Below are 24,717 nucleotides of genomic sequence, written 5' to 3'. Positions count from 1 at the left end.
GAGAAGAACTATGCGTATATAGGCAGTACGTGGAAACAGCTTCACATCCTCCTCGGGGAAATTAAACAACGAGTAACTGAATGCTATTGGTTGTATGATTCATATGTATTGCTTACAAACCGGATCAAAATTCTCAACCGCCGGATAAGGTCCTTGTCGAAAAAAGGTAAACTCGTAGATGCCACAATTATTAGAGGCAGGAAAATTTTGAGTTGGCTAGACACTTCAAATTCTGATCCTGATCTGAACGTAGCGGCTGTACATGTCATGAGATTTCTAGATATTTTACATCAGCAGGGCTTATTACATGTATTTATGGAAGCTGACAAAACGGAGAGTTATGATGAGGGGAAATGTCACAATTTTAGAGACCGTCTCCTTGGAATCTTGTGTCGGGTTGATGTAATTAAGAATTCTATCAAATTAACCGTAGAAACATTGGGGAGGATAAGACACGGGTTTAATTTTTTTCTTCTGAAGTATAAAAAGTTGCGAAATGAAAAAGAAATTATAAGGAGCATACATCACCAAGCTATGTCAGAACTTTTCAATTATATCATTGCAAATCATTTAGAATCTGGCAAGACTGGAAATCCCTTTGTTTATTTTGAGTCCATTGTGCCGAACCCCCACATAGGAGCTTTTTTGATACGCGAAAGCTCCTTTCAGCGAACTCTGTGGCTCTGGAACTGGCTGCAGGAATTGTTGAAATATGTGGACTATTCGCTTCATCATGCTACATTGAATATGACATGCTATACCTACTTTATCGACAGATTAGACTGGTATTTCAACAAAGTGAATTGCTCTGCTTATACGTCAAATCCGAAGGGAGATATGTTTTTTGGGCAACCTCTTTCTGAAGGAAGGGGAAATTTCCGCTTTGTACAGAGAGAGGATAAGGTCATTGGCGTGGCCCACACAGTCAGCAAACTTTTGTTACAGATATACGACATCGGTTTTGAGCAAGCCATTAGAACAAGTAGGAAACAAAAACGCCACCGTGATCTGAATGTACATGTGTAGGCCTGCTGTGTAGAAGCAAAACGCACTAGTGCTGCAGAAGCACATATATCACCAAGTCACATAACTTTTTCCAGTGTGATCATTGAGAGATCATCTTTGTTCAGTACAGACAGGTGTTACAATATACGTTGGCACTATGATGACAACGATGACCATGAAAGAATAAACTCTGTCTAGAAAATTTGTATGACAGGTATTCTGAAAGCCTCAACTAACCATGATGGACGAAAATTGCCAAGACTTTACTTTAGATGTCTTATGGCTTACCTTCTAAAACTCACTGTACATATGTTTAAATGTTTGTATATCTATATTTATGCTTGCAATTGATGTTTTGTTAATTGAATTCACACCTACTTAGTTACGACGTACATAAACATATTTGTGAATTTGTAATCGGGACCAAGTTTTGAGTTTTAATAAATTGTCCAGATACTTAGTTACTTAGTTGTTCATGTAGTATTCCCTCCTTGTTACTTAGTCTAGTGTTCCCATGTGCAATTCAGAGTAGTCTCCCCAAATCATTGTTTTTGCCATACTTTATACCTTGTAAAATTGCTACGCAATGAAGCCATTTTAAAGCGGGTTCTAGTCTAGCTGTGTAGGAGAATGCATGGAATGATCCCACCACATAACATGTGTAATATTTATCTGAACGGTTGACGTACAAATGTAAATTATGGGTTTAAGTGTTGCGTCTTTCGCCCCTATCTTTAGAGTACTACTGTACGTTTAAACACGATGTCGGGACAACGTATTTATGCATGGATCTGTGTTGGTTTCTACTGTTCAAATGGTATAGAAAGGTCACATAAAAAAAACAGAAAACCACAGTTAGCTTATTTTATCAAAGTCTGTGCTACATTCTAGGGAAGTGTCCTCATACTGGGACCTTTCTAGCACTCTTGGCCTAACTTCCACGTGATAATTGTCGCCTGTCCTGAAATAGCACATTTCTCTTCCTGTGGACACACACCAAGACACACACACAAACAAACAAACAAACAAACAAACAATCTGACTTCAATACATCCGTTTTCGTGAAGATTTCAACACGATGTGCCGTATTACTACAAAATTCGTTTGAAACACATGCAGAAACGGTGATGTCAGTAACGTAACCTCACTGCCCCACATCTACAGCCCACCTTCTGAATTTTTTATAACCCCGCTATTGAGACCATGTTTTAGTGCCTCCCGAATGACAGATCGACAAATTAAAGATGATAACTGACAGATCTTAAGGGAATACGGATGTGTTAGATGTCCAGATTTTAACAACATTTGTAAAACGGGAGCATCCACGAAATTAGAAGCAGGAGCAACTCTGATGGTCTTGATGCGGTGTTGATACATAGACAGAATCTGGGTTGACAGACAACACGAGGGAAGGTTGAATCAGGGCAACTAAACAAGGTAATACAATAGGATAATCCCTCCTCTGTCCTTTAAAAGGTGAGATGTTTTTGGTTATCTGTTCAGTTGGTGTGAGGTACTCGGCAAGAGATGGATGGGGGTACGGAGGAAGGTAAGCTAGACTAACTAGGGAGAAAAATTCGTGAGGAGAGTCGGTTCAGGTAATGGTAGCATTTTCCTAGCTTCATTCGCACACTTCGAGCGGGGCTGGCTTTTAGCATTTTCCCATTTTCCTTAACTCCAACGGCAAATAAAGCCCAAACTCCCCGGCAAAATACCTGTGGCCAGCGTAGTTAGTCCAGGTAAGTTGTGGGCATTACAAGGTGTGACATTAGTTATTCCACTCACGGTGTGTTCAGTCTGCGCTACGTTATTATGTTTGAATATTTCGTTCCTTATAACTTGATTTTTTGAATATTCAAAATCTGCGTGTAAGACATACTGCAAATACATGAAATACAATGAGTCGCCAATATTTCTTCGCTCGGCCAGTCCTAAAAGATGAATAAGTACTCAGTGAGTGTGATGTGCTTTGGCCCCCTGTCACTATCCCAATCCCGCTAAAACAAACAGACATACATTGGTGCGAGCGTCATCGATGTAAACCATGGCTGTCCAGTAATATCAACGTTGGGATTGTTAGTAGATTGTTGATCTCCCGTTGCCATGCCGTCTGCTCCTACCACAAGCTTTCTTTAACTTTTACACTTGACCATCAGACATGTCCTCGCGACACTCCCCTTGTCTCGGCCAATATTTTCTACTCACTTCAACTAGCAGGAAAAGTCAGTGGAAACCATGCTTAAGTATACGTGGATCACCATCATATAGCCCACTTTAAAGCGCCGATGAAAATACGGTGGATGACATCAAATATGTTTGGGAAACAAAGGCCACACAAAGGCACACAATAGAGAGGAAATAGGGCGACTTCGCTTTCGATCTATTATTAGCAATAACACAATTGACGGATATAAAATAAGGCTCTCATCAGCATATCATAACAATTAGATGATAACAAATTCTAAAAAGGGTCACAATGATGTGGTATCAATTCTGTTGAGATTAACATTCTGGGTTTTTTTAGTAAGAGCACGTTTTCTTTATGGTCTATTGGAGTAGATTTGGTATAAGACTGAGTTATGTGCGCCTGACTTCGAGTCGTGCAAATCAGCCACATTGCTGTTGAGTTTTGCTTGGTAAACGGTAAACAGGCGTACACGAAAGGAATGGTGTACAAGAAGTCTGAACAATCATAGTCTCCATTCACTGCTGCTGTTTAAGGGTCCTTGGGACATTCTTCAAACGGATTTTTATTGACAGCACACGGTTGACAGGCATGTCCAGAAGAGCTTGTCGTTTTTGTTGTCGTTTTTTGTTGTGCTACTAACAAAGTCGCGCGCGTTCGGAAACACTACCCCGAAGGGGGACCTTGTGTTCTTAAGGAGTAATTGATCACCAATCTTTTGACCGCCCGACTTAACAAGTGTCCACCGTAACGCTACAGTTGCCGCTTAACCTGGCCTCATTGCGACGACCTATGATATGCGATCTGTCCGCGTATTATATCATAGTGAATACGGGCCTATCACGCTTCGGCAAACACATTGAGCGATTCCCGTGGTTCCTCCTATCACCTTCCCTTGTTGCCTATAGGCCCGGCGTTCGGCAACACTTCGCTTTAATGGACAAAATATCTAGGGGGCGTACAGCGACGCTGTTTCTCGGATGTGGTTGGAAATCCGGTTTCTCGAGTTAGACAAGCTAACGAGACAGCTCCGTTTCAGCACTCCTGCGACTTATATTGTTTTTGTTACGTTCTTCAGGTGCCCATAGGATTGGCTCTTCTGTTGGTCTTTAAAAACTTTAAAGTCCGCGGTTGGTTTTAGGAGTTGTCCAGGGGTGTGCAAGTTGCTGTTACGACAGATTCGGCCACAAAAGAGTGTTGTCAGAATTGAGTACGTCAGCCGTGACAGGTCGGACAGGTAGTCAAGGCACGTTCAGACCGTACAGGTAGTCACAACAGAGGCACCGGTACTGTAAGCGTCACCAGCGGGTTGGACGTTGGTTTGGACACGACGAGAAACACTACAGAACAGGTGTACAAGCAGGTAGGAGAACGTAATTGTTAAAACGTACTGTCTACGCCTGTTTTGTCTTTTATATGTTGCTGAATGTTTTGTCTTTATCTGGTTCATAGACGCCGAGGAAAAACTTCAAAGTATGGCCGTAGTCATAATAGTGACGGTGTGCGTCCTAAAAAGTATATAAACAGGATTGTTAGAGGGTGTATGCGCTTATCAAAAGGTACTACCTGTGTTTGGTCTTTATTTGTTTCTGAATTATCATAAACGGCGAGAGAAATGTCTACCTTATGAGCGTAGTCAAAACAGTCATGGCAGTATGCGCCAGAAGAGCCTATAAAACGACTATCAGAACGAAAACTACGTATTTCAACTGTAGAGCTCTGGGAACAGGTAGGTGCCAGCGTTCCTACATTTTCAGTCCCCAAGCCTACCTGAAACAAGTCCAGCTGTACATGTACATGTAAAGGTGAGGTATTTGTATCATATAAGCAGCATGCACCAAGTCTAAACCTAGTCTGCAACGTTAACCCTAACCATCGTAATTTTAACTCCGCGGAAAATTTCTCCTTTACAACCAGTGCATTTAGTAGTATCTTTATTCAACTAACTATACTGCTGGATGCACAAGGTACTTTCTATCGCTTTTTTTTTACTTTTTCAATGCTACACGCCCTTCCATGTATATGGAGAATACGTATAAAGACTGAATAGTCTGAGGCTAAAGCCATGAAACGTTAAGACGCTTTACCTTGACGTTCAATACGTTCAACATGTATACTTGACAATGAATCTATAAATACACTAGTATTTTGTAGAGCCCTCACAAGTCTTCACAAAGAAGTCTGACGCTGTCTTTACACAGCGACATTTGTTTAAGGTCCAATCAAATACTAAAGGCGTGGATTATTTGACGTTATTTGATTTCATTCTTTTCTACTCCGTTCAATCATGTTGTTTTGGCGGAACGCAACGGGTCGCATTCTTCCTCTATTATGCCTAAATATAGTGCAATATTATACGATTATTACGTCCACGTCGCTTGGTGAAGTTGCTCGGGTAACGTGTGTAGTTCCGTTGTTACTTTTGTTTCATACACACAAGGGTTATGTCCGCTATTATGGCATTGTCTCGCACATTGTTTTATAGTATGATAAGGTCGCCTTGGCGAGTGGCTAGGCTCACAGACACGAGATTGAGAGTTGACGGGTTGGACCAGCCCTGGCGTTCTTGACCAGACATTGCGTCCTAAGGTACTTTACACAACACTCTCACTCATGGAAATGCGTACCTGACGTCGTTTGGGGAGGTAAAGGGCTTTAGAAGATAGAGGGATGGGCTCCGCTTTCCAGTACCGTGTCCTACTCACAGTGGATGACAACCCACTGCCTTGTCTCAAAAAAAGCTATGGGAGTACCTTATCCTTGAGCTCTGACAACTTATGAAGCCAATCATAGTGCGTTTCATTGGAAATAGCTCAATTATGAGCCCGATATCCCCACTGTATACCTTTTTCAGTATAACCTCACCTCTCATTTACTAAACTATTCGACGTGTTAATTACTGTGATTAGCTTTACTATTCGACTTGTTAATTACTGTGATGAACTATTTGGGGTTTCATTTTTGCCTCCACCCTTCATTGTACCTAATTATTCGACTACTCAATACTGCTTCCGTGTGTATGAAAGTCAGGTCAAATGCTTGTTTCTTCTTCCTTTCACTTTGGCACAAGACAGCAAAATGACTTGTGTTTAAAAGTTTCTTGTCTGAACTGTCAGCCTCTGTGATGTAAGCTAGAACAACCAACATTAATAAGATATATATTCATTTGCTTTAGGGAACATTTCACTGAAAATGTGGTACGTTGGCAGTGTCACTCTAGCCAAGGAGCTTAAAAGCTCCTTCCTCTAGCTCAGTCGCAGTCACTGCGACTGAGCTATAGTACTAGTATCTGACAGAGCTCTATACCTTCTGTCAAGCTACTAAATTTAGTTGACAAGAAACTTAATCCTGACCCGTTTTGCTTTACATGAAGAAGCGGACCACTCTTGATTCCAATCTTCTGTCAAGCATCTATAGCTAGGTAACAAGGAATTTAATCCAGACCCGTTTTTTTTTTCTTTGCTTGATGTCTTATATAGATCCAGACGACATGAAGAAGAAGAGAACCACTCCCCGCTCCATCTCCCCGCGGCGTCAGAGAGACATGGTCCTCCCGGTGACCAAGCGGGTGTGGCCGAGCACGTACTGTGACCACATGCCCCGCCTCAAGTCTCCGCTGCACCTGGATACCAAGTTCCAGAAAGGCTGGAACGAGCTGGATTTCGAGGTACGGGGAAAAGCAGATATGAGGAAAATTTGGGAAAAATAAAAATCCTTTGATATTTTGCTATCAGTTGGTGTCATAAACTACTCGATTTGGGCTGAAAATCTCGGTTGCGAACCAGGAAAGCAGGCACATATTTAGCACTCGCAGTGAAGCTCTAGTGTACTTTTTCACAAATTTCGTACTGCAAAGCACTGCTGCCGTACCAGGCCGCCTGATGGAAATGTAATTTTTGCATGTGATTTCAGTGCTGTAGTGGATGTTGTGAAAACAGTGCAACATAATGTTTCTTAATTTCTTAAGCACAGGTTGACGACAAAACCAATTTTATCCTAGCTATCTGTGTCAGGCATCCCCATTAGAACCTAAATTTTCTGTTATTTTCTGTTAATGTTCGCAGAATCTGGGCGACAAGCCGGCAGTTTCCTACCATGACATAGATGACCGTAAGCCTGACCGGCGGTCCAAGTCCGGAGGGTACCTGAAGTCGGGCGGGTACGGGAGTACCGGGGACTCGGACGATGAGGACGTGGACACCGCCAGGAGGATGGTGGAGACCGCCATGAGTCTGACGTCTCCCAGGGTGAGAGACGTTTGTTGATCTGTTATGTTGCACAGCTTGGCGTCTAAACCTGCACGTTATAGCTGCCGAGTATTTTCGTCCTCTCGCACAGTTATAGAGGAGAGTTGTATACCGAATTCTGACCTAGTGATGAGTTTAGGCATTCGAGAAGATTAGATTGATACTGGTTGATTAATGGATTGAGTGAGGGAGGAAGTAAATGACGGATAGAGGTGATCAGTGAAACAACTTAATCTGTGCTCTCCAAGCGGGCCTCTCCAAGCAGAGATTCGGCTACGGCTGTTTTTGACGTGTTTTTATCGGGCTTTCACAATTTTGTACTGTTTTCTTTATGTCTCGCGGCTAAACATTTGAGACTCTGAAAACGTTCAAGATTCAACCCAGGCCAAAATTTACCAACTGATTGGTTTTACATGAACAATCTACATCAGTTGATTCGTGGATTTGAATAATATGTCGTTTTCTGAACGAGTACCACGGCCACACGCAAAAAGCACACTCCTGTTGTATGCCTTATTTGTTTTCATTGGGTTGGCTGTGGTGCTTGCATTCCTATGTAAATACATTGAGTACACCTAAACACAACTTTTCTGTACCCTTTGTTTTCGAGTGCCCTTGGATATTGCTATGACTGGAAACTGACACTCAAGCTTCCATGTTCTTTCATACTATACTTTCATACAGGCTTCAATGGAACGCGACAGGGCAAGCGGGTGGCGCAATGTGCTGTCCAGGAACTCCGCTAGGAGGCGCTCTGGAAGAAAGCAGACGGAGAGCCCTTTCACATACTGAAGAGGGCCAGCTGTTTCTCCACGCATAATGCTGCTATGCATTTAATAATTGTGCTATATGGGTTTGCAGTATTGTTGCATCTTTTGGCAGAAGTTACTTTGGAACTTAAATGCACTTGGTTTAAGACTATAAGCAATTTTGATAAAATTATGCCAATCAATGCAAACTGTCATTCCAAAAATTTTAACAGGACATTGGATATTGTATATTTCCTACAGCTTTGACTAGATATTGTGAAAGATATATGGTGAAAAACACTTTTTAGAGCTTGCAAATAACTTCGATCTGGCATAAATTAACAGAACCTTTTCCAAATGGCTAACAATTCCAGGACTATTCATGAGATTTTCCTACAGAACATGATTGAAATTTCCATTCCTCAAGGTAAACTTATTGTGCAACTGCAGCTTTTATTAACTAAAGTGTTGTAGGCAAGGTTTCATGATTTTGTGAAGTGCGCATCAAAGCGACAAATTTCACTTTTAATGTAGTATTATTAGGATATAATCTGTACTACGTGCACTAGGGGTGGGTACCAGTACATTGTACGTACTGGTACAAAACCTTTTATTTTCTTGTTGGACCAGACAAAAAAAGAGGACCTGAAAAAAACAACAGTGGACCGGATATTGTACCGGTTAGAAAATGAACAGATTTTAACAGCAGGTGTTCATGTGTTTCGTGATTTACCAGTGCAAGAAATTAACAAGAGCAAAGTAGACAATCAGGTTCAGGTCTGGACCTGCACCGTACCTGTACCTGAATTTTCTGTACCGGTACCCACCCCTAACGTAAACACAGTATCTAATCATATATCTACACTATATTTCTCCTGTTTGCATGTGATAGTAGTATATCCCTGCACACTATATACATGTAGATGGTGTTGTTGCATATCTATATTGAATAAAAGAAAATATACAAACTTTACCTTCCACATTTCTTTGAGTAACTCATAGGTAACTCTGTACATATATATTCAGCAGATGGAGGCTGGAAAGTTCATTATTAAGGAACGATACTAATACATGTAATATGGAGTAGGCAAAAAAACAACTAAAATCTGCAATTCAAATAAAGATATAAACAAGGGCATATTCAAAAGTTTCAATCAATCAACTAGTAACACAATAGCTTACATACTCACTAAATGACACTGTATGCTAGTAGCTTCTTGGGATTTTCTTTCCGTTTATCACATATCTATGACATGGTTTTTGAGTCAAGATTCTAGAGTAGTTAACACATGACATGGACAATTGTTTGTGCCACAAAAGTTCCATCATGTTATCACAGTACATACAAAACAAGTTCCGGTAGTGATCATGAATGCAATAGATAATTCCACAGAACAAAATCCATTCTCCATAACATCCGGGTACCACTACAGCATTCATATATACATCAACAATATGATTTTCCAACATGTGGGATATATACACGGTGTAATCCACCTGATAAATGTCTCAGTTGTAAGTATAGCAGCAAGTTGACACAACTTGAAGGTTTTGTTTCCTGCAATGAATGTCTGATTCAAAATAAGCTCATGGAACTCAGAGAATTTATAGAAATGTTTTCACAGACTTGCCACAATCTTTGAAATGTGATGTTTTTCAGCTCTTGGAAGTTGGTCCTGAAGGTATTCTTGTCTGGGGTCTATTTTTATATTCCATTTCTTAAGCCAAGAGCCAAATTTTACTAGTTTAACTTCCTCTCTGCTGTCTGATGCAAACCAATAAAGAATTGGTAGCCAAACGGCTACTTGAATGTGCTACAGGATAAGCTAACATACAATTGTGCTCAAGACTATAGAGAGGTGACAGTACATAGTACATTGTCAATTGAAATCCACTGATATCAGTGACTTGGAATAATGTTTCATTCAAGAAACAAACATTTATTTGTACTATGTACATTCAAAATTGTTCATAGCCGATGATACATAAAGTTCTGGGGAATACACATTGAATAAGTAGCATTTCCATCCTTCATCAGCTTGAAATTTAATAACAGATTTAACAACATACATGGACTCCCAAACAGTGAATGAGGTGGAAAAAATTTAAACCTGGAGACAGCCCTGGTTTTGACTGTACATTTTGTACCTGGGAGGATCCATACATATTTCATCTGGCGAATACAAAATCTCCAAGGAGATCATATGGTGGCATAAGATACATGTAGTATCAAAGGTGGCAAAGGTGTGTATCCGGTAGGAAATGGACACTCCTTGGCAGGCTGCAATCCTTGGACAGCTTTGATACTCCCTTATGCCACCATATGATCTCCTCCTTTTGATGATAATTTAACACTAACACCAGTACTCCAGACTATTCTGTTCAGACCAGTAGCAGGTGTGTGATGAACTCTGTGGCCTCTGACGTCTCTATCCTGTTCTGGGCTGGCGTCACCTGGCCGGGGATGTGTACCCCCTGGGGTAGGGACACTGCCACCTGGGTCACCTCACTCACCTGGGAACAAAAACATCAGGTGTTAGACAGTTAATTTGTTTATTGAACTTTCCATATCAAATGGAGGGTGAGGCAAAACAGGTGACAGGTCACATCCACAAGTTGTCTCCCAAAAACAAACAAAATACACATTCAAGTAAATAACTGTTTGTTTTGGGGTGAACCTTTGCCTGCAGGCCACTTTTTATTGAGGTTATGAGGGAAGAGGTACATGTAAAATGTGTAAGGGTTAGACAAAATACAACAAGGATATAGACACCATGATTAAGCTCCTATGAACATTTAGAATTGTATCCTTGCACAAGTAAGGATACTACACTGGAAACAGACCAAGGCTAACAAGGCTGGATTCCAGGCTATGTCAGGTCACTAGAATAACTTGAGTTTAACAGATAAAAGCACTTAGAAACCTCTCCAAGCTTAACAAATATGCTCCAAGCAAACAAAAAAATTAGCATGATTATATACAAGAAATAAAAGTCTTACCGGAACGTTGACGGTCATCGGCATGGTGGTGATGGTCTGCTCTCCCCCACTGACCGGCACCGCGTTGACCTGGACGTTGCTGACCGGTATGATCTGTTCCTGGAGCTGGATCTGGCCGATCTGCTGCCTGAACTGCGCGTCCTGCGGCTGGACACTGATGGGGATGTTCAGGGCGTTGATGTCGATGGTCTCCACCGGCTTCACGCTCACCAGGTTAGCTGCCTTGAAGTGGGTCTTGATGTGAGCCTTCATGTTGGAGCACTGCTTAAATCCTGGGGAAAACATTTAAAGTAAAGAATTACAAGGTTTGTTGTTTACAATGACATATGTACATTTCAAAGCAACATTCTGATTCTGGCAACCATACTGACTGCTCCTATTTCACACTGTAGCTAGGTGTCACTGCTAACAATGCGATTCCAAACGTTTACTAGTATACAAGATTAATATAGACCAGCAGTCAAATATACGAAGACAAATACTGTCCAGTAGCAATAAAACAGATTGCTGCTAAGTTGATTTTCAAAGCAAAAATTTGATATAGATATTGAACAGTGTATACTCTGGACTTTTACCATAATAATTTTCAAGTTGTATCATTAAGTTTATGTAGTTTTGTTACCAAACGTTGTCATTGTACTTGCGTAGTGTCATAGTCTGCATAGACTGACTGACAGTAGTAGTAGTACACTCTGTACAGAAATCTAAAAAAATTTAAACATAAAGGATTCTGAACAATTGACATTGGAAGACTAAGAAGTACAGTGTACCTTACAAATATAAATCAACAGTGTGGTTTGAAAGGAGAAATGTTCCTCCTACCAGCATTGCAATGAGGACAGCGGTAAGGCCGGTCGTCGCTATGGATACGCTTGTGTCTGCGCAGCCCGTTCCTATCCATGAACCCTGACCCGCAAACCTCACAGGTGAAGGGTCGCTCACCTAGACAGGTTAAAGTTCAGAGTTCACCAATCAGCCTTATACATACATGTATTGCAAATGTATACATGAATAATAACGTGTGGTCTAACAGGGGTCGACCCACTGGACAGAGCCGCATGGAAGCGGAGTGTGAAGACTAGCCAACTGCTGCCTACCCCTGTGTCAGGAATCCCAGCAGCAGTATGATCTAACCATGGATAGTGAGTGAGTGAGTGAATACAGGGCACACTTTTTTTGCAGGGCTAAAAAATAATGTACACTGTATAGTAACTAAAATATCTTATCTATCTCTTAGTTTATCTATTTGACCATTGGGGTAGCACAGAAGATCTGGGAACCATCTTTATCTACCCTTCTTAGTTTTCTGTTCTATAGCATAGTATGTAATAACGGCTATAGGAATAAAGGAATATGAATATAATGATTGTGTTTACCAGTGTGTGTTCTCTCATGCCGTTTGAGGTACTCCCTCTCTGCAAAGCCTTTCCCACAGGTACAGCACAGGAAGGGCTTCTCCTTGGTGTGAGTCTTCTGGTGACCGCTCCAGGACGACCACTGGGTGAAGGCAGCATCACAGTAGGTACACTTGTAGGGTCGCTCTCCTGTGTGGATCCTTTTGTGCACCTGGAAATAGGGAACAGATAAACCATACATACTGATGGTATAAAGCAAGAGCAACATGAGTTTCTATTAGATCTATTCAGTATCACTGATGAATGATAGTGAAATCTATCTGAAACATCTGACCATTTCCAAAATCATATCCAGTTGCTTGAATAACTGCTTTTTGGCATATTTTGTTACCTGGATGTCTAACCTTCATCAATGCATTAGAGCTACATTGTATATTGATAGCAAACTGAGTAAGAACATGCATCTAACTACATGCATGTAAAGAGATATAGGATGATGCCTCTGTGGCTCAAATGGTAGCAGCTTCACAGTTGAGCTCTCGGTTCCTATTTGTTGGTGCTGGGAGACCCTGGTTCAAATCCTGGGTAGGGCATCTTGATTGGGGATGCACCCGTCTTTAGGAAGGGACGTAAAATGGGAAGGGCTAGCACCCCCTCCTTGTAAAAGAAATTTACCATTACTGCTTTAAAAGCATTATACATTTGCATTCCTAAATTTATCTCTGATCATAGTATTTTTCTTCATGAGCCCTACAAAATTGTAGTCAGGTTTCTTGTATTTTCCCTTCCCAGTTCCTGCCTCACCTTCAGGTCTTTCAATGTGTAGAAACCTTTCCCACACAGCTCACACTGGAAGGGCCTGTCGTTGGTGTGTTTCCTGCGATGGACCTCCATCTTCCGGGGTGTCTGGAACATCTCCCCACAGAAGTCACACTGGGTGCTCTTCTTGGTTTTAAACGTGGGGTCCTATAGAATATAGATAATATAGATGTCTCAGTTATAAGGTATGGCATCAAAAGGCATAGTGGATAGTAGAATACTTGCAGATTCGAGATTGAGAGGTCATAGCTTCTGTTTTTAGCTAGACATTCTGTTGATGGGAAAAGCACACAACTTTCCTCACTCTACTAAGGTGTAAAACTGGGTAACTGACTTTGGTTGGAGAGGTAAAAGGCTGTGGAATGAGAGGGATGGGCTCCACCTTCAAGTACCATACCCTAGGCCTTGAAACAGTGAAACAACAACTCACTGACCTTATGGTCTCAAAAAGGCTATTGGACTAGTTTCACCTTTAAAGATGGTATGGTAGTTCTCAACTAGCTGTGCTTTGGCAGCTTTTATTTTAGCTGATTTGTTACTATTGAGTCTGATTTGATCACAAAACAAACATGTCACATTTTCCCAAAGACAAAGTACAGGGTGAATAGCTTGGTATCCAACCATGTTACAGCTACCAAGCCTCTTTCCTCCTCTCTGCTTATAGTTGTGACATTATTTGCAAAGAAGACCCCACAGCTATAATACTCAAAGGGTTGGGTACCAGACTATGAGGTCAATGTGTTAAGTTGTTGCTGTACCTTGAGGTGCTTGTCCTTGTGCTTCTCGAAGCACTCCAGCGTCTTGAACCTCTTGTCACAGATCTCGCAGATGTGGGAGGCGGGGGAGTGGACCGTGCGCTCGTGCCGCTTCATGTCACCCTTGTCCATGAACTGTCTCTCACACTGGCCGCACTGGAACGGCTTATGGCCTACAGAAGGAAAATTGACATCAACAAATTGATGAAATCAAATGTGACAAAAAACATCTCCAGGACTTTAAAACTCTAATTCTAAAGATAATCCTGAACAAAAATCCATAAACCACAAAATCATACAAGTCAGAGCTTGAACACATTTAACATCCATTGTTTTGTGCCATATTTGACACAGATCATATGGTAATGACAGGACAGTCAGAAATGGTTTCCAAAAGCATATCAAGTTGCTTGAGTAACTACTTTTTGGCGTATCTTATTACCTGGATGTCTAACCTACATCGACGTAGTCAGAAATGGTGTTGAATTTACAATATAAGCTACATACTATCAAAACCAAAGCTTTGTATCTGCCAATATTTCTACAGTTAGTCAGCTACCTGAAGTTGTAATGAATTTTGCTTCCATTAAATAACTCCCCAACAACTAGCATACTGTGTTGGAGGGGAGTTACAGGGGGTTGCTGTAGTACCTGTGTGCTCTACTTGGTGGCGCTTCAGCAGCCTGATCATCTTGAACTCCTGCCCACATTGTTCACACGGGTAGGTCTTCTTGCCGTGGTGCAGACTTCTGTGGCTGTGCAGACTCTGAACAGTGCTGTACCTGAACCATACAGATGTACTTTGCATGATGTACAAAATGACCAAATAAACTGGTGGACGTACCAACTGATAAGTATCTAATACCAGCTCAAAATAGAGCAAGAAAAAGTCATGCCTTCAAGTGCCAGAGTTACCAACCTAGGATTGATGTGTTCAAAAATTCGCATTATCCCAGAACTATCGTAGAGTGGAATTTGTTATCACCAAGTACAGTAGGGGCATCTTCTCTGGATAGTTTTAAAGACCTGTAAAAAAGTGCTAAGCGATCTTAAACATGTTTCTACAGGATGCAGATGGGTCCCTACTTTTTGCCACACTTGTCGCACTCCAGTTTCCTGTCGGCAGGATCCGTCCGTTTGGGTCTCCTCCTCCGTCTCCTGGTGGGGGTGGGGGAGGGGGAGCGGCCCCCCGGGGTGTAGTCCTCATCCTCCCCAGCATCAGCACCGTCCGTCTGGATGTAGATACTCTTCATTCTCCTCTTCCTGGGTGGGGGGGAGTCGTCTCTCACAGGGGATGCTAGTTCCTGCACATACATATAGATCTTTATGTTACAAATCAGCAAAATATGATATTAAACTGTAGCAGAAAGACATGTGAACAATCAAAACTGGCCAAGAAGAAAATCTGGTCTATGTGGAGATAGGACCTTTCCGATGCTTGTATCAATAGAAAAAACTTTTCAAATCACTCACAATGGGCAGGTGATCTTACTTTAGAGGCAGTCAATTGTACAGACATGATTGTATCTTAATTTCTTCACATGACAGGTCATAAATGTACTCTTTTCTACACATTTACATATGGCCCACTTCCAAGCAGAGTAACTGATGTACCTTGAAGGAAATCTTCTTGCCCCGAGTCCCCATCCTTGAGGGAGGAGGAGGGACATCAAAGTCCCTTCTCTTCCTGGTGCCACCACGTGTTCTTGTCTTCTCAGCTCCTTTTCTTGACTTCCCTTCTTCAACCTCGTCTTCTCCATTCCCTTCCTGTAAAGTAGATGGCAGCCATGGACCTGTAAGCTTCTTTAGATCACACTTTTTAGACTTGTTTCAAAGAACAACATTGTCCGAATTCAATTCAGTTTATTCATCTAACCAATGTAGCCATACTGCCTAAGTAAAAATCCCTTTTTAGCGTGTCACGAGGACCCCAAATTTAGATTTTTTTATTGCAACATTTGAATACAGGACATGCATATGATGATGGCATACTCAAGCTTACAGCTTATTTTCTTGTCATTTATTGGAAAACAGCAACTTGACTATACTATATGCAATGATTGCATTCTCCAATTGTGTCAAATTTCCAGGTTGTGGACAGTAAGCTGATGTGACAGTAATAAAACTGACTAACCTGATTAACTCTCCCATCAGTGGCCTGGCTCAGTGTGGCTGCCATGCCCTGCCCGATCACGGACAGCTGGTCTGACGAGGACAAACTCTGCAGCTTGGCGTTTTCAGCCTCCTCATCGCTGGAAACAGGCTCCACGGCGAGCCCCTGGTCCGTCTTACCTGTCAACAGGGAGCAAGGTGGTCTATTGGTTAGGGCTGTTGACTCAGAATCTAAAGGTTCTGGGTTTGTATCTCTAGTACGCTCCGATGTTATGCTCTAGAGAAGGCACTTAATACCTATTTCCTCACTTGACTCAGGTAAAAATGCGCATTTACTGATTTAGCTTTGGTTAGAGACACCCTGGGGAACAACAACTTGGGTCAACCCACTGGACAGAGCCGCTTGGAAGTGTGGTGTGAAGACTAGCCGACTGCTGCCTACCCCTGTGTCAGGGATCCCAGCAGCAGTATGATCAAATACTGGATACTTCTACTATTAAAGTCCAAAAGCTAGAGGTCCTATATTTGAGGACAGCCACACCTCAGGCACGTCAAAGAACCCACCACGTACACTATCCAGCAAAGTCCATCGCTATCTCCGTGTACAATTATTTCCAAAATCTTTGCTCATTGCCTTGAAGTGGTGAGTGGTCTAATGACCTTGCTCTGAACAATCTCGTTAAAAAAAACACACAAAAAACATGATAGCCAATTGTGTTGACAATCCTTCCACAAATGCGGTAAGTTTTGATGAATGAATAAAAGCACACCTGTACTGGCCTCCGCACCTGCAGCTGTACTTATCTGAATCTTGACCACGAGGTCCAGGATAGTCTCCATCTCAAACAGTTTGGCCACCCGGATGAAGTCAGAGTGTTCCGGCTCCTCAGGAGGGATCTTCCCGGTGTACATGAACTCCAGGATGTGTGAGAAGCTGCCGGGGGTGATGTCGCTGATGGCCAGGTCAAAGGGTATGACCCCGCTGTTTTGGTTACAGAAGAGGGTGTGGAAGTGTGCGCTGTAGGAGGCCAGGACTGCCTTGTGTGCTGGGAAGGACTGATCGCCAACCTGTAACAGTAGAAATACACAATGATGTTCTAGATGGGTTTATCAAGTGTACAAAACAAAACTTTTTGTGTTATTAATCATCGGTATCCACTTTCATGGAAGATAGGGGTAGAAAGAACAAACTTGGGCATTGCACCAAAATGATTTTGATGATATTTCCACTTTATAGAATAAAGTAAAAGTATGAAATTGTCTATTGGGAAATTAAAAAATTACTAGGTACTGCATTAATCATTTTGACTTTGTATCAAAAATAAATTCCAATAGTAACCTCTGTCCTCCATACTTACGTAACCACAGTGTTATGTTAGGGCGCATTGTATTGCAGGAATTTTTGCTTGAATATGTTAATGATAAGATACAAAGTATGCACATGTTTTTCTAGCATGGGTACCATCCTCCATTGTGACTGCTGGCTCAATCTTTTCACTTGCTAACAAAAAGATTGAGCCAAAGACTTAATATGTAACAAAGGGTTATTTTTGCAACCAGGCTAATGTATTTCCAAGTACATCAAAGTAAGAGCACATGTAATATTGCAAGCATTTTTGCTTTATATATTATGTCAATCATAAGGTGAGGTATGTAAGGCACTACATAGTTCCAGTACATGTACATCAAAGACCATGTTATCACCTGTATGTTGACATCGCACAGCTGTCCCTCCAGGCGCTGGATGTTGAGCGACTGCAGCAGGTGGGCTCCCAGGTGCGAGGTGGCAGCTGGTACACCTGTATCCATGGTTACAGCTTCTGGCTCCAGCTTGAACCGAAATGAAACATAGGTACTGTAAGGGCAGAGGTATCATTATACAGGGTTTTTGATAGCAATTGAGCGTAGGGACCCCTACACTGTGATTTTTATCCCCTATTCTGTGATTTGTGTTCCCTATGATGTGATTTTGGCCACTATCTTACGTTTCAAATAGCTAAGGGGTGTCTTTACTTGTTTCACTTTGACCTTCAAATTCAAAATGCAAGAAAAAGTGCTTATGAGAATTATGAACTTTCTAAAAAAATTTCAAAGGGAGACCAGACCCCCTACAATGCTCACACTTGTACTGCTAGCTACATAACTTTGCTGCCCTAAGATGCCCACTATGCTGTGAAAACATTTGGTGAGAACCCTTTAACAGTGTAATGGCAGTTCTGAGTGCAAGAGTATTTTGGGGGTAAAGTATGATCATCAATTCACCATTTACAGTTAGGTTTGAATTTGAAAGGATAAGTGACCTGATATACTGGGACTGTTTCAACAGGTGAAATGCAAATGAGAACTGAATATCTCAATGCAACTCCCTTTAATATATCATGTCATTGGGATCATAATTCAGGTTCTTTATTCGATATTCAAATGATATATTTTGATTTTCAGAAAGAAATTTACAAAGCACTTCTCTTACAAAACACCTTTTTTTGCCCTATAGGCTACAAGTGCAAGTCTAGTGCAACTATTTGTATAACGTTACTAATCAGCAATGACATTCAAACTTGACCTTCAGCTTCACAAATTCCAAAACTAAATTCATGGACCTTGAGGTGGAATAAATAACTTTTCCTACTAGCCTTCCCCCTCGTTTTAAAATGTGCGAAAATCATCCAGGAGGTTTATGAAGACCCATCTATTTCGACCTACTGATGATGACATGATCACAAATCACACAGTTTGTAAATGCATTTGCTTACGTTACACAAAGTCACATAGAATGTAAAATTTCACATCCAAATCTGCCTTTATATTCAAAAACTAACCTAAGGATTTGACCTATAAAACCCACTGAAACGCCAGCTAAGACGTAAAACATGCAGACATGTCCAGAAGTCCGTTATTATCAGCTGTGACCTATGTGGTCTCTCCGCCCGACTGCTGAGTCTCACCAGGCAGCCATCTTGCCGCCTAAAAAGGACGATAAGGGGTCTTTTTTCCAGCCAAAATCAAACTTACCTGCCTCCTAGGGAAAATTCGAGCCGAAAATCTCCACAATTGTAGCTTCAACTGAACATGTGAATATTTCCTGGGTGTTTTCTGGTCAGTTTAACATAGATATTCGACAAAAAATCACCTAAAATGTTAAACAATCGGTTGGGAAAGACGTAGGAAGATGTGTGGGAATAGCTCATTAGATGCCGAGGGGGTTATGGTATCAAATAAAATTTATTCTATTTGTCAATTCAAAATATCATCAAGCCAAATAATATTGCGTACGGTACATGCCATAAGACTATTTTAAGTACTTATATATAATTTGTCTTTGTGCAAAAAGTATTTTTCTTTGAATCTTATTGTCCAGTGGTTTAAGTGCCGTTACCCTATGAGTAAGTAGAATAATCCACGAAAAGCATAGTGGGAAAATCCAACATCTTGCAACGAGGAGATTCTTCCGGGTTTTTCCGTTCCGTTAAAAAAACACAATTTCTGCATATTTCTTAACATTTTCTGTTCTGTAAGGGATAGCTTTAGAGCGTTAAGTGCAATCAGCAGGGATGGAGACCGCTATGGACGGAGGCTTTGCAAGGAGAGCGCGCCAGTTTTTACCGAAAAGTCGAGGAGACAAGGTTGGTTTCCAACAAGGTTTCGTTTCGTTTACTCACAAACAAACAAATGAACATACAGTTGCTATAAAACACACTTTTTGAGGTAATCGAATTCATATGCTATTTTGACGCCAGTAACATGTTAATTGTGTTACATAACCGAGGTCTTTCAGACAGTGACAAGAAGCTTTTCAGCAATGGCCTACCTTACCTACCTACCTTACCTCCAGGTCGTTGGGGGGACAAGGTAGCCATGAAGATGGCAACGGTGGTAAATAGCTCTTGTGCATGGAAAGAAGTGACATTAAGTTGAGCCCACTTGCAGCTTCCTCAGGAACTGCAGGGGCATCTCTTCTTTTTCTTCCATATACGCGTCCAACTTCAAATGGTTGAAGACTCAGGACACGGATTGGTATGACTATGAGGGTCTTTTGGTTTAAGACGCTGTGGTCGTTTGTTGCTTTTGTTTGTTATGTTCATTAAACTATTCAATATTTTCTGAGTTTGAAACAAAAGTAAGTCAACAAGAGATCAATGACCTGTCGTTAAACTATATGATTCCTTTTCCCAGGTGGCGTTTGCTTTCCTCGTGGTGATAATTCACCTGATCTTCTACTTTGAGCAGTTCAGAGTCCTCCCTGAGATCTACCATGAGCCCTGCCTGGCTAGCTACATCCACACAGCGTTCATGGTGTTTGTGTACATCAACACGGTGAGATATTTTCTGTGATTATTAACATGGCAGTTTGTAATATATTCGTCAAGAAGGTTAAAACCTCCTTGGATTCATGTACTAGTAAACTACATGCATTTGTGTTCTGTGCATTCAATTTTAGGAATAAGAGAAAAAAATAACTGACCAAAGTCCTCTCTAGGCTGACTTCTGATCTTCATTTGTCATTCACACACACACAAACACACTCAACATCTTTGAAACCCTGCACCTCTAACTACCTTCTTTATTCCCCCCAGGTTGGTAACCTGTTCATGATGATGAATGTAGACACCACCACCGGTAGCCACGTCCTGCCCAGCATACTCAAGCCAGGCTGGCACTTCTGTGCCTCGTGTGAAGCCAACGCTCCGCCGCGCTCCTTCCATTGCTGGGAGTGCGGCACCTGCATCCTGAAGCGAATCCACCACTGTACCTTCACTGGGAACTGTGCAGCCTGGGCCAACCAGCGATACTACATCGTGTTCCTGCTCTACATGAGTATAGGGGCCGTGTACACAAACATCATGAACTTTGACTATGTGTGGGATGTTATGGGGGGACTGACTGTGACGTCTATCCTGACAATGTTTGCTCCTTTGGTGATGTGGATAGCAGGGCAGGCCAAAGCTCACACTTTTTTTGTATCCATTATGTCCATGGTGTGTCTCATAGGGGGTGCTTTTTCTCTTGTGCTGTTCTATTACCACAGTAAGCTGACTCTCCTGAACAGGACAGTGTTCGAGTTCAATAAAAGGATCAGCGATTACGACCTGGGGTGGCAGCAGAACTTGGAACAGGCCTTTGGCACTAGGTGGCAATTGGTATGGCTGTTTCCTCTGCTGCCATCACCTCTGTTGGGGAACGGTTTGGAGTTCCCTGTTAATAGTGACGTTTCAGAGGCAGTTAAGGATATGTAAAACACAATCAAACTGTATATTAACATTTATGTCTGTGTTTTCTACCACCTGTGTCTAGTTTTCCGATGTGTTGAGACTCCAAGAGATCAAGTACATACAATTTGTTCTAAAGGCAAGATTTTTCCAGTGTGCCTCAATAGTGTAGAGGAAAAATCAAAGTTAACCCAGTAGAAATAGGAGGAAAAGCACACCAGGGCTATTTGCCAATATGTATGTAGTGGATCAGTGGTGTACATGCCTTAGGAGATGTGTGACTTACAAGAAATATATTGTATATATTTAGAGTTAATAGAGAAGTGCCATGGTGAAATAACAATGTAGACAATCAAGGGGCCAAGTTCTCAACTATTGTTTGAACAAGTGGTTTGGTGAAGAACTGACAGTAAGGAACATTTATTGGATAATTGCGTACAGTAATACCACATATCAACAAACTCAGCTAATGTGTAAGTAGCCAAAAATCCATGAAGCCTAGTCTCCAAGCAGACCCTTCAGTGTCTAAAGAGATACAGTCAAACCTGTCTATAGTGGCCACTCAAGGGACCGGACAAATGTGGCCACTATAGACAGGTGGCCTCTGTATAGAGGTGGCAACTTGTAGATAAAATACCCAAGGGACCGACAAAGAGTGGCCACTATGGACAGGTGGCCCCTCTGTAGCTGTAGAGGTGGCCCCTAATACAGGTTTGACTGTAGTATCAAAGTTGGCAAAGGAGTATAGCCGGCCAAAGGGAGTCAAACGGACACCTGGTGCCGCTATACTAAGTCCCTTGCCAGCTTTGATACTATTTCTAAGGCACCGTAGGGTCTGCTTGGAGACTATGAAGCTGACAGGTATTGTGTGGAGGTGAACTAGAAAATACATGCACATTTACAAATAAATTACATGTTCACTCTTACCATGCTTAGAACTTCAAGTAGGAATAAAGTGCCTCGTGTGGTCACAAGTTGTTTTAATGTGACAACATTATTCTGATGCCATGTATCCATACACATATGAAGTAGTTTTGTAAGTAGAAGAGACAAGACTTCACCTTCATCATGAACAACATTTTGTGCACAATGTTAATGATAAGTCAACTTTTTTATGAGTTTTGAAGCTCCCATTGAGCTTGAATGTAGATGTTGATGATCTTGATACCTTATTTATGCAAAGAGATTGTGTATGTTTATGTTATTGTTTATGTATATTGTGTGTGAGTGGAAAGGTTTGATAAAGACACGTAAGTTTTCATTAAATAAAGGTGAATATTAAAGTAAAATGAATGGCTTTTAATTTCGGACGTCTCTATAATTCACGGAGACGTCTACACCTATTAGATGTCTGCACCTGTGTTCTTTCCGTGTGGCGGCGGAATTTTAGTCTCTACCAGAGTCCATGGGTCGCTGGGAAAACCATAGAAATATTAGAAATGGAACAAATAGAGGAGTAAGCCGGCCAGAGGAGTACAGCCGGCTAGGGAACAGATTGCGACCTACGTAGTGAGGAAATGATTGTTCTGGCCGGCTGACTCCCCTAGCGTACTATTGACTCTATTTGTCCAATTTCTACAAATAGACCACCGATCTACGAAGCCTGGTAGAGGCTAGCGGCATTTCACTAGAGAGCTGCAGCTGGTATTGTGCATTAATGATGATTTGGCGTCATTTCCTGGAAGTGAACGGTGTCCATAACAAAGACGAGGCAATGCCTGTACACAAGCTGTGTGAACACAGTCATTTGCACGTAGGTCAGTGTCAATGGCGTAAATGGGTCAAATTAAACAAAGATCATCTCACAGGAAGTTGATCAAGATAAAACGTGCCCGCCTCGAGATGGATTGTGAAGAGACGCATTTCCCCTGACTGAGAGATAGGGCAACATGACTTTTCCCTGCGAGCTTTGTGGAAAAGTCTTCACCAAATCCCACACCCTAACTCATCACAGGAACACAGTCCATTCTATCGGGCCACCCGCGCACCGGTGTGACACTTGCGGAGCGGTATTTTCACGACGAGACAGCTTGAAACGTCATCAGCTGCTACATGACCCCGATAGGCCCATATTCGTGTGCGACTCCTGTGGCAGGGTTTTCACAAGACGGGACAACATCGTTCGTCATAAAATGATTTTCGTATGTAGCAAACCACACCACACGGTAAAGTCATTGTTTTATTTGTATTGTCTAATATTTAGAAGAAAACATATGTTATAACGTCTTCACCTGTTGAGTACTGCGTCAACTTCTTAATCTTAGTATATTGTATTTGTACGTATCACCTCACACTGTTGCGAAATCAAGAAACCATCGAAACGCACAAAGTGATAGATAAAGTTTAATATTGTTAGCATCAGGTTTTAGATTGTTTAAGGTGTATATGTATATACATATAATATAATCTAAACATACTTGCAACCATAGCATTGCTATACTTCTACAGGGTATGTAAAAATGGAAAGGGGTCCGAAAACGATCACACCCAGTACTACTATTCCTCAAAATAATAGAGGTACATTTCACATCTCCGCTTTACGCAGAGTTTCCAACAGTGGATACCACTTCTTCATTTACAACATTCTTCCGTGTTGCGAGCTAATATTACCTTTGTTGCAAAGGTAAGGTCGCTCTTCGTTTCCGTTCAATTACATGTAGTCAAGTTACACAGATGAAAACTATTCACCAAAACAAACAGCTACACAATTATAATGTGCTTGTACGTACGCGTGTTTAGACAGCAAAATGGTATTGTGAAACTATGATTAAAACATTAAAACTATTATGTTAAAACTATTACATTTTGTCCCTAACGGTACGATAGTTGAGAAGGAGAAATTGAACGTAATGAATATTGATTACCAGTGACTGGCATGTAGCCTTGTTCCACCATGTACAAGTTTCAATCTGCGTGGAAAAGTTCCCGCGTCCTTAAGCGCTGTGGAACTGTGTCGCCTCGACGTGCAACTTGGAATTACAATTAGGTGCTCGAGGTGACTTAAGAGCTGTGTAGTGGAGAAACTTCACCTTAAACTTGAACACGGACTGACGTGATACTGTAGTATCGTGTGTGCTCTAAGACCCATGGTGTTACGAGGGGCGTGCAATAAGTAATCGTCTTGACCCATTTCCCATAGCAGGAGATTAATGAAACTTGGCACAGTTATTAGTCTTTCTCTTCATAGGAATCACCCAGAGTTATGCATTTCTCCCATCGTTTGATGCAGCTCTGGACACCGATTTTGTAGGACACCCCAGGTTGGTCCTCCAACTGATGCCTC

The 24,717-nt window shown here is 41.6% G+C and overlaps 4 protein-coding genes across 6 annotated transcripts; 2 read left to right on the top strand and 2 right to left on the bottom strand.

Annotated features, from left to right (window-relative positions):
- The first annotated feature begins 2,517 nt into the window (after positions 1-2,517).
- Positions 2,518-9,159, top strand: LOC118420900. 3 transcript variants are annotated; one of them, XM_035827968.1, is made up of 4 exons: positions 2,518-2,554; positions 6,670-6,857; positions 7,255-7,437; positions 8,122-9,159. In XM_035827968.1, the coding sequence occupies exons 1-4, from the start codon at positions 2,533-2,535 to the stop codon at positions 8,227-8,229; spliced, it is 501 nt and encodes a 166-aa protein (XP_035683861.1). In that variant the 5' UTR covers positions 2,518-2,532; the 3' UTR covers positions 8,230-9,159. The 3 variants fall into 3 exon arrangements, with proteins under 3 accessions (XP_035683861.1, XP_035683862.1, XP_035683863.1); XM_035827969.1 differs by lacking the exon at positions 2,518-2,554 and adding an exon at positions 4,021-4,553; XM_035827970.1 differs by lacking the exon at positions 2,518-2,554 and adding an exon at positions 5,267-5,779.
- Positions 9,156-15,930, bottom strand: LOC118420899 (zinc finger protein OZF-like). Its single transcript, XM_035827967.1, has 9 exons — positions 15,730-15,930; positions 15,202-15,419; positions 14,767-14,897; positions 14,119-14,288; positions 13,346-13,507; positions 12,563-12,752; positions 12,009-12,128; positions 11,187-11,458; positions 9,156-10,700 (listed from the first exon to the last, which is right to left on the bottom strand). Exons 1-9 carry the CDS (start codon positions 15,760-15,762, stop codon positions 10,569-10,571), a joined length of 1,428 nt encoding a protein of 475 aa, XP_035683860.1. The 5' UTR covers positions 15,763-15,930; the 3' UTR covers positions 9,156-10,568.
- Positions 15,931-16,009: 79 nt separating this feature from the next.
- LOC118420903 (zinc finger and BTB domain-containing protein 25-like) lies at positions 16,010-19,328 on the bottom strand. Its single transcript, XM_035827971.1, has 4 exons — positions 19,240-19,328; positions 17,932-18,057; positions 16,998-17,295; positions 16,010-16,407 (listed from the first exon to the last, which is right to left on the bottom strand). The coding sequence occupies exons 2-4, from the start codon at positions 18,034-18,036 to the stop codon at positions 16,163-16,165; spliced, it is 648 nt and encodes a 215-aa protein (XP_035683864.1). The 5' UTR covers positions 18,037-18,057; positions 19,240-19,328; the 3' UTR covers positions 16,010-16,162.
- A 285-nt stretch (positions 19,329-19,613) lies between these two features.
- LOC118421498 (probable palmitoyltransferase ZDHHC24) lies at positions 19,614-21,543 on the top strand. Its single transcript, XM_035828808.1, has 3 exons — positions 19,614-19,850; positions 20,401-20,541; positions 20,802-21,543. The coding sequence occupies exons 1-3, from the start codon at positions 19,779-19,781 to the stop codon at positions 21,459-21,461; spliced, it is 873 nt and encodes a 290-aa protein (XP_035684701.1). The 5' UTR covers positions 19,614-19,778; the 3' UTR covers positions 21,462-21,543.
- Positions 21,544-24,717: the final 3,174 nt, after the last annotated feature.

Source organism: Branchiostoma floridae, chromosome 8 (assembly GCF_000003815.2).
Source record: "Branchiostoma floridae strain S238N-H82 chromosome 8, Bfl_VNyyK, whole genome shotgun sequence".
NCBI classification, from domain to species: Eukaryota; Metazoa; Chordata; class Leptocardii; order Amphioxiformes; family Branchiostomatidae; genus Branchiostoma; species Branchiostoma floridae.
Note: the sequence above shows the minus strand (reverse complement) of the source record. Positions and strands in the feature narration are given on the sequence as shown.

Bases quoted from the DNA above. Each gene is read 5' to 3' on its own strand.
- LOC118420900 (XM_035827968.1), top strand. From the start codon at position 2,533: ATGGATGGGGGTACGGAGGAAG. The intron at 2,555-6,669 runs GTAAGCTAGACT...TGTCTTATATAG, and splicing joins GGATGGGGGTACGGAGGAAG to ATCCAGACGACATGAAGAAG. The intron at 7,438-8,121 runs GTGAGAGACGTT...ACTTTCATACAG, and splicing joins TGAGTCTGACGTCTCCCAGG to GCTTCAATGGAACGCGACAG.
- LOC118420899 (XM_035827967.1), bottom strand. From the start codon at position 15,762: ATGGGGACTCGGGGCAAGAAGATTTCCTTCAAG. The intron at 14,289-14,766 runs GTACTACAGCAA...TTCCTTCTGTAG, and splicing joins CCACCAAGTAGAGCACACAG to GCCATAAGCCGTTCCAGTGC. The intron at 12,129-12,562 runs GTAAACACAATC...TAACCTGTCTAG, and splicing joins GCATGAGAGAACACACACTG to GTGAGCGACCCTTCACCTGT.
- LOC118420903 (XM_035827971.1), bottom strand. From the start codon at position 18,036: ATGGATACAGGTGTACCAGCTGCCACCTCGCACCTGGGAGCCCACCTG. The intron at 17,296-17,931 runs GTGATAACATGG...CTACTGTTACAG, and splicing joins TGTGCGATGTCAACATACAG to GTTGGCGATCAGTCCTTCCC. The intron at 16,408-16,997 runs GTGTGCTTTTAT...CCCTGTTGACAG, and splicing joins AGGTGCGGAGGCCAGTACAG to GTAAGACGGACCAGGGGCTC.
- LOC118421498 (XM_035828808.1), top strand. From the start codon at position 19,779: ATGGAGACCGCTATGGACGGAGGCTTTGCAAGGAGAGCGCGCCAGTTT. The intron at 19,851-20,400 runs GTTGGTTTCCAA...TCCTTTTCCCAG, and splicing joins CGAAAAGTCGAGGAGACAAG to GTGGCGTTTGCTTTCCTCGT. The intron at 20,542-20,801 runs GTGAGATATTTT...TATTCCCCCCAG, and splicing joins TGTTTGTGTACATCAACACG to GTTGGTAACCTGTTCATGAT.